Source organism: Mastomys coucha, unplaced genomic scaffold, assembly GCF_008632895.1.
Source record: "Mastomys coucha isolate ucsf_1 unplaced genomic scaffold, UCSF_Mcou_1 pScaffold12, whole genome shotgun sequence".
Classification (NCBI taxonomy): domain Eukaryota; kingdom Metazoa; phylum Chordata; class Mammalia; order Rodentia; family Muridae; genus Mastomys; species Mastomys coucha.
Genome location: NW_022196894.1, coordinates 13,907,431 through 13,916,246, shown reverse-complemented (window position 1 = coordinate 13,916,246; position 8,816 = coordinate 13,907,431). Strand labels below are relative to the sequence as shown.

The following is an 8,816-nucleotide window of genomic DNA, read 5'->3' as shown; positions in this document are numbered from 1 at the left end:
TCTCCCTGATTTGAGAGAATAGTCTCAATCACGGGAGAATTTTTTTTTAATATCCCCAAAACTGCAAGGCTATGGGTTTTTTTTTTTTTAGTATTTTATGTTTATGTAGGAATTTGACAGGAGATCTCAAAATTATTTGGTTGAAGAACTGATTCAGAGGTCAGGGTTAGGGTATTGAACATGTCATTTAGCATCAAAATGGAGATTTGGAACAGATGGCAAGGAAATTAAGAATTTTTGATCAGAATGGTGAGGTGGCTCAGTAGGTAAGAGCACCAACTGCTTTTTTGAAGGTCCTTAGTTCAAATCCCAGCAACTACATGGTGGCTCACAACCATCTGTAATTGAGATCTGATGCCCTCTTCTAGTGTGTCTGAAGACAGCTACAGTGTACTTATTTATAATAATAAATAAATCTTTAGGCAGAGGTCCTAAAATACAATTCCCAACAACCATATGAAGGCTATCTGTACAGCTACAGTGTGTACTCATATACATAAATAAATAATCTTAGAAAAAGAATTCTCTGATCTGACATGTAGATAAGAACCTGACATGTAGTTACCCAACTGCCAGGGACTTGGCTTTGGGAGAATGTAAGTGTTGTTTAATACCACAAACTTAGTGGGCTGGAAAGGTGACTCTGTGGCTGCTCTTCCTGGCACCCACATGATAGTTCATAACCATCTGTAATTCCAGTTCCAGAGGATCTAACACCCTCACATAGATATGCACGCAGGCAACATGCCAATGTACATTCAAAACAAACAAACAAACAGAAAACAGCTTAGGGTGGAGAGATACCTTAGCAAATAAAAGCTGCACAAGTCTGGCAAGGAGAACCAACTCCTGACTTGTCCTCTGAGCTCCACGCTTGTGGCATGGCACCTGCTTGACCACACACACAATTTAAAAAGGAAAGTTGGGCTGGGCAGTGGTGGCGCATGCCTTTAATCCCAGCACTTGGGAGGCAGAGGCAGGCGGATTTCTGAGTTCGAGGCCAGCCTGGTCTACAGAGCAAGCTCCGGGACAGCCAGGGCTACACAGAGAAACCCTGTCTTGAAAAACCAAAAAAACAACAAAAAAAAGGAAACTTGGGACACACACTCCCGGGACAAGAGACAGAATGAGTAGAGAGGGCTTGGCCATCTGCCAGCTGATGGGCCTGAAGGCCGTGGGGACCGAATGGGAGAAAGAGTTGAGTATACAGATGGACATGGCTTTGGAGAAGGTGAAAAAGGTTGAAGACCTTTAGATACAAAGGAGGCCAAATCTGAGTGAGTCTGCCTAGCATAGCATGGACTGAACAAGTAGCCAGACAGTGCATAGATAAGTTTTTGAGGGCTTGGGGGAGGCAACGCAGTATGGTGGGAGACAGGAAAAGTGGGTTCTACTCAAAGGCAGCAAGCCTCAGCTTAGCACTGTGCCTGCACCCAGCACTTGGGCACCTGGAAACCACAATTCCCAGAATGCTTAGTTCTAACTTCCGGGACCCGGTGAGTTGAGCTCCGGAAGTAGTTGTGAAAGCGAAGGCGCCGGAATCACTGTTGGCTGTGGTCTCTTCGGTTTGTTGCCACCATGGGGAAGCGACAGCACCAGAAAGACAAGATGTAAGTTGGGCCACGTCTCTCGTCTCAGCTCGTCTCCGGGCTGAAGGTCATCATCTCTTGAAAGCCTCAGCACTCACAGGCGCGGTATCGCCCTCAGCGCAGCCTACGCGGGCCGGGGCGTTCTGCGGCCGGATCAACTAACTTCTGGGGTTTTCCCCTACCCCTACCCTTTCTGCGAGCGAGCTTTGCCTCTGAGTTGGTTGTCGGCCCTGCACAGCCAGGTCCGATTCGTCCTGGCTCTAGCCTGCCAGCCTACACAAGGGCGACAACCTTCTAGTTGAAGATTAGCAGGCCGTGCTCCATATTCCCCTTCCATTTGCTGCTGCGCTTTCTGATGCTCCCCGCCTCCAATTGCTTGCAAGGATACCTTTGACTTCTGTATTGCCAGATCTAGTATCCAGCTTTTCAGTCCTTAGGCTTCTTCACTTTCCAATGCGCTTCGTATTTTTTTTTTAAGATTATTTATTTTATGTAAACGAGTACACACTGTAGCTGTACAGATAGTTGTGAGCCTTCATGTGGTTGTTGGGAATTGAATTTTAGGATCTCTGCTCGCTCTGGTCTGCCCCACTCGCTCAGTCCCATTTATTTATTATACATAAGAATACTGTAGCTGTCTTCAGACACACTAAAAGAGGGCGTCAGATCTCATTACAGGTGGTTGTGAGCCACGATGTGGTAGCTGGAATTTGAACTCAGGACCTTCGGAAGAGCCATCTCACCAGCCCACCACTTAATATTTTTATCTGCGTATGATATATTTCATTCTTCTTTGCTGGGCTTCCCCTCCCCTTGTCACAGACCTCAAAAAAAGTCAGCAGCTTTTACTCAGTTCTCATGGAAAACTTACAGCTTTCTCAAAACTAGTAGGCTAAAAGGGAACTTGATAATTTTCACACCCAAGCCTGCCGTTTCCTATCCTAGCCCAGTGGTTACATAATGGGTCCCTGATTATACTGTATGTGTTCGGAAGACAATTCTCATCCTAACACAGTAGAACAACTGCACAGAGCAACTGGAGCTATGTTAGATCATGTTTGGGTCCTGCTCAAAGTCACCCACCAGCTTCCCATCACACTTGGGCAAATACTGAGTACTTGCCCTGATCTTTGCCTCATTTGTGACTCGGCCACTGCCCTTGCTTCTGGGTCTTTCTGCTGCTACCTACCTCATCACACTCTCCTCTGCTGTCTCCTTTCTGGAACAGATTCAGGTTGTCCTGCTCCAGCCTCAGTAAGTGTTATTCCAGTAAAGGGCTTCCCCAGAGCTTTGTATGCCTGGCTTTTCCTGTCAGATAGTCTATAAATCCAGTTCATTTCCTTCTGGACAAGGCACTGTTGATGTCTCTTTATCTTTCTGTCTTTTGTGCTTCTTATGGCAGACACTGCAGATGTTTCATGTGTCTTTGCCAATGAGTGGGAGTTCTGTCATGAGTTACTTCTGCAGCTTCTGTCCTGCTAGTGACGGGGCCCAGTAACATATACCTCTGTCTTCCTCAGGTACATCACCTGTGCTGAGTACACTCATTTCTATGGTGGCAGGAAGCCAGGTAAGGGGATGCTGGTGGTCCTGAAGAATGCTGTCTTCTGCGATCCAGAACTATCCAGAACCCTGACATTACAGTAGATAATTAGACTGAGTCCATAGTTGATAAAAGAGGACATATACTCAACATACTAGAATATACTTACATCTTAGAGGAGAGTATTTTAAAATATAACTTGAAATGGCCTTTACTTTAGGAAGTGCTATAGTGCCCAAAGTTGCCAAGGCTATAGAAAAAAAGATTTTGTTTATTTTATGTGCGTTGGTGTTTTGCCTGTGTGTATGTTTGTATGAGGGTGTTAGATCCCCTGGAACTGGAGTTACAGATGGCTGTGAGCTGCCCTGTGGGTGCTCTGGACCTGGGTCCTCTGCAATAGCAGCCAGTGCTCTTAACTGCTAAGATATCTCATCACCATAATATATATATTTTTTTCTCTTTTAAAGATAATCTTATTATATAGCTCAGGCTGGTCTTGAACTCAAGATCCTTCTGCCTCACCAGTGCTGGGATTACAAGCATGTATCACTGTGCCAGTCATAGTTACAGTTGTAATAATTAGTAAAGAATACATGCTTTAAAAAAGATTTTCTGTGTGCTGGGTGGTTGTGATGCACGCCTTTAATTCCAGCACTCGGGAGGCAAAAGCAGATGGATCTCTTGAGTTTGAGGCCAGTCTGGTCTACAGAGTGAGTTCCAGGACAGCCAGGGCTACACAGAGAAACTCTGCTTTGAAAAAATGAACAAAAATATTGTATACATGCCTCAGCCCACCTGCTTTTTAACTTATGGTTTTGTGCCTGCATGCTAGGTAAATTAAATGCTTTACTATTAAGATACTTCTCCAGTTCAAGAATATTTGTTTGTTTTTTTTTTAATCTTTACATTTTCAAAATATTGGAGATCAAATGATCAAATCCAGGCCCTTTTATATGCTAAGCAAATGTTCTACCACTGAGCTACACTTACAGTCAGTCTTTAGTATTCTTTTACTTTAGGATTTTATTATTGGGTGTTTGACATGACTTTAGTCTGGGTATGCCATTGTACCGATGTGAAAACCAGAGGCCAACTTTGTGGACTTGGCTCTCTCCTACCTGTTTGTGGGTTCCAGAATTTGAACTCAGGTGATCAGGTTTACATACCAAGAACCTTTATCCACTGAGCCAAGTTGTGGGCCTTCTGAGAGTTGTTTTGTTTTGTTTTTAGCTTTGTAGCTCAGGCTGGCCTATACTATGTAGCCCAAGCAAACCTTGAACTTCAAATTCTTTTATGTCAATTTGTTGAGAACTGGAATGACATGTGTGGACCTCCACTCTTGGTTCATGTTTTCTTTTAAAGATTTACTTATTTGATGTGTATGAGTGTTATGCCTGCATATACCTGGCTTAGGAGGCCAGAAGAGGCATTGGAACCCTTGGAACTGGAGTGATGGATTGTTGTGAGCCACCATGGGGCCCTGGGAACTGAACGTGGATTCTCTGGAGGAGCAATAGTACTCTTAGGCACTGAGCCATCTCTACTTGCTTGTACTTGTGTGCTTCCTCCCTCTCTCTCTCTCTCTCTCTCTCTCTCTCTCTCTCTGTGTGTGTGTGTGTGTGTGTGTGTGTGTGTGTGTGTGTGTGTGTGTGTGTGTGTGTTTTGAAGGCAGGGTTTTTCTGTGTAGCCTGTCTGTCCTGGAATTCACTCTGTAGACTAGGCTAGTTTTGAACTCAGAGATTTGCCTGCCTCTGCCTCCCAGGTGCTGGGATTAAAAGTATGAGCTAAGATGCCTGGCCTTGATTTGTGATTTGATAATATCAAAAGATGCTAGCTGGACAGTGGTGGCACAAGCCTTTAATCCCAGCACTTGGGAGGCAGAGGCAGATTTCTGAGTTCAAGGCCAGCCTGGCCTACAAAGTAAGTTCCAGGATAGCCAGGGCTACACAGAGAAACCCTGTCTCAAAAAACTAGGAAAAAAAAAAAAAGATGTATAATGGTGCATACTTTTAATCCCAGGACAACCAGAGCTATACAGAGAAATCCCATCTTAAAAAAGCAAACATCAACAAAAAAGGCCCTGCAAGTGTTTGTATGTGCAGGTGGGTATGCATGTGTTTGTAGGCTAGAGGTCAACATTGTGTGTTGTCCTCAATTAATAATCCATCTTTTTTTTAATTATCAAATACATTATATTTAGACAATTTTTTTAAGATTTATTTATTTCATTTATATGAGTACACTGTAGCTATCTTCAGAAACACCAGAAGAAGGCTGTGAGCCATCATGTGGTTGCTGGGAATTGAACTCAGGACCTCTGGAAGAGCAAGCAGCCATCTCACCAGCCCCAATAATCCATCTTTAAAAAATTCGTATTTTCGCCGGGTGGTGGGGCACACGCCTTTAATCCCAGCACTTGGGAGGCAGAGGCAGGCGGATTTCTGAGTTCGAGGCCAGCCTGGTCTACAGAGTGAGTTCCAGGACAGCCAGGGCTATACAGAGAAACCCTGTCTCGAAAAAACCAAAAAAAAAAAATCGTATTTTCATAAGTTTTTATTTAAGACTTATTTGTATATATGTATGTATGTGTATTTGTCTACATGAGTACATGCCACATGCATGTGGGTTCCCAGGAATCCAGAGGAGAGTGGGTGCTGGGAATGCAGCTCTGGACTTCTGCAATAGCATCAAGTGCTCTTAACCTCTGAGCTATTTCTCTAGCCCCTTGTTTATTTTTGCAACAGGATCTCCATGTGGCCTTGGTTGCCCTGGAACTCACTATGTAGATCAAGCTGGTCTTGAACGCATAGAAATTCACCTGCCTCTGCCTCTAACTGCTAGGATTAAATGTGTGCTTCACTTCTCAGCTCTCCTTGTATTGACAAGAGTCTGTCACTAAACCTAGAGCTCACTGATGGGCTAGACTGGCTTGTCAGTAAGTTCCTTCTGCTTCTACCTCCAGTGAAGTACACTGAGCCACTGAACCATTTCTGTAGCCTCTATTATTTTTAGATGTGTGTGTGTACATGTGTGTGCATGTGTGTGCATGTGTGCATGCGTGCATGCATGCATAGACACCTGCCCTTAGAGGCTAGAGGTGTTAGGTTCCCTCTGTTTTGAGACACCACATGTGAGTGTTAAGAACTATGCTCAGGTCTGTATAAGAGCAGAATGTGTTCTTAACTGCCCAGCCATCTTTCTAGGCCCCACCAGATTTTTTTTTTCTTTCTGAGATAGGGTTTCTCTGTGTAGCCCTGGCTGTCCTAGAACTTGCATTGTATACCAGACTGGCCTTGAATGCAGAGGTCTGCCTGCCTCTGCTTCCCACGTGCTGGAATTAAAGGTATGTGGCACCACTGCTCAACAACTACCAAGATTCTTTTTTTTTTTTATGGTTTTTCAAGACAGGGTCTCTCTATATAGCCCTGGCTGTCCTGGAACTCACTCTGTAGACCAGACTGGTCTCGAACTCAGAAATCCACCTGCCTCTGCCTCCCAAGTGCTGGGATGAAAGGCGTGTGCCACCACCGCCAGGCAAAAGATTCTTAATATAAGGTGTGGAGGTATAGTTCAGTGATGCACCTAGCAAATAGCATATATAAGGCCCTGGGTTTGATCTCTGGCAACGAGTAACATACTCTTCTCTCTCAGAACAACAGCAGTCAAAGAGTTAATTCATAGTAATGGAACGTTTGTTCCACTTGTTCGTTTGTTTGTTTGGTCTTTTGTTTTTTGAGACAGGGTTTCTGGGTGTACAGTCCTGGCTATCCTGGAACTCCCTTTGTAGACCAGGTTGGCCTGGAAATCACAGAGACCTACCTGTCTCTGCTTCCCTCTCAAGTACTGAGATTAAAGGAGTACATCACCATGCCCGCCATAGTCATGTAGTTTTAATACATAGATGAAATATTTTCCAAATAGGTTATCTGTTTTTTTATTTCATCTTTAACAGATATTGCACAGACAAGTTTTCGCCGCTTACCTTTTGACCACTGCAGGTGAGAGCTTTAAAACCTTCTATTTTCCCTTGGGTTTGGTTGAGTATCATTTCTCCCAAAATATTTGTGTGTGTGTGTGTGTGTGTGTGTTTTAAGGTAGAGTCTTTTTAACTATAGCTTGGGCTGACCTTGAACTCCTGAATCTCCTGCTGCAGTCTCCCAAGTATTAGGATTATAGGCTACCATCCTTGCATATTTGCATAGACTTTTTTTTAAAGATTTATTTATCTGTTATATGTGACTACACTGTAGCTGTCTTCAGACACAGCAGAAGAGGGCATCAGATCTCATTATGGATGGCTGTGAGCCACCATGTGGTTGCTGGGATTTGAACTCAGGACCTTTGGAAGAGCAGTCAGTGCTCTTAACTGCTGAGCCTTCTCTCCAGCCCTTGCATAGACTTTTGCATAGACAATTGATCATCCTTGAACTGAAAAATTAAAAATTTAAAATTTCCTCAAACCACAAACTTTTTGAAGCCTGATGTAATACTAAGAAAGTTAGAATTTGGAGCATTTTGAATTTTAAGATTAGGATGCTCAACACGTATCATTTGTGTGAACTTGACCCTTTGAGGTGCATGCATGGTTTTGTCTGTGCCTCTCAAAATACCTCGAGCTGGGAGAAAGTGGACCTAGCCATGAGGACGGTGCATGGGTATTTCCTGTGTCTGTGTTTACCAGCTTTGTTTTTTAGCTTCATTCATACCTTCTGAGGTTGGGTCGACCCTCTTGTCAATCATGTTTTATGGCTGAGAGGACCAGTCTTAGAAGAGTGGTATAAACTTGGTGTCACCTCTGGAGAGTAGCACTGCTGAATTGTGATGCCTGTGATGCTCATTTCTTGTTCCACATTAAGTAGTAGCAGCGGCAATGATAGTAATGATCCTGGTAGGCCCTCCTTTCCTTCCTTGGGACTCAGGTATTGGTAGGAAGAGGAGGGAAGCTCTGATGCAAAGCTATCGAGTGTTGCTTTGGGGCATATTGGTCTCTGGGCAGAGGGACTGCTGTGAAAGCTTGTCTAGGATCTCTCAGCAATCCCACACACAATCCTCCCGAGGTAAGGTGGGGAGGGAGGGGAACCATATGGTGGGGAAGTCTAGTGTGGTTGCTGTCCTTTCCCTCCCAAGTTCTAATCTAAATGTCAGATGACTCACTTGAGGCCTGTCAGCCAGATGCCACAGTGCACTGAGAAAGGGAGAGAGGCTACAGCACAGGACACAAGGAGAGCAGACCCCAGTGCAAGGCCTAGACATGGTTTTAATCTAGAAACTGGGCCTCACTACATCTGGATCCCCAGAAATCCCTGTGCTGTGGTCATGGAAGGTGTTGCTCCTGTTGGTCATCAGCTTTGTTGGAATGAGTACTTTCTGGTTTAGATTGGTCTTTGAGAGGGCACTGCTTCTACTCTTGATTCTCGTGCTGCCAGAGGCCGATGACCCACTGGTCCCTTTGATCTGTTGTGAATTATGAATTGGGAATTTAACCCTTCAGGATATCTGGGAACACCATAATCCATGGAACTGACCTGCTGCTTTGCTCCAGCCCCCAACTGGCTGGTTACAGTCAAAGGATTTTTTTGTTGTTGTTGGCTTTTGTTTTCTTTTTTTCTCTCCTTTCTTTCTTCCTTTCTTTCTTTCTTTCTTTCTTTCTTTCTTTCTCTTTCTTTCTTTCTTTCTTTCTTCCT

General features: G+C 44.2%; 1 protein-coding gene across 3 annotated transcripts in view; it reads left to right on the top strand.

The window, feature by feature from the left end:
• The first annotated feature begins 1,500 nt into the window (after window positions 1–1,500).
• Ppil2 (peptidylprolyl isomerase like 2) overlaps window positions 1,501–8,816 on the top strand; it is a 29,897-nt gene continuing 22,581 nt past the window's right edge. The window contains exons 1-3 of one of the 3 annotated variants that reach the window (XM_031363237.1): window positions 1,501–1,610; window positions 3,110–3,159; window positions 7,085–7,130. In XM_031363237.1, the coding sequence (XP_031219097.1) occupies window positions 1,579–1,610; window positions 3,110–3,159; window positions 7,085–7,130 (128 nt within the window). In that variant the 5' untranslated portion in view covers window positions 1,501–1,578. Of the gene's footprint in view, window positions 1,611–3,109; window positions 3,160–5,151; window positions 5,235–7,084; window positions 7,131–8,816 lie in introns of those variants that run through there. The other 2 variants (XM_031363239.1, XM_031363240.1) reach the window with 2 other exon arrangements.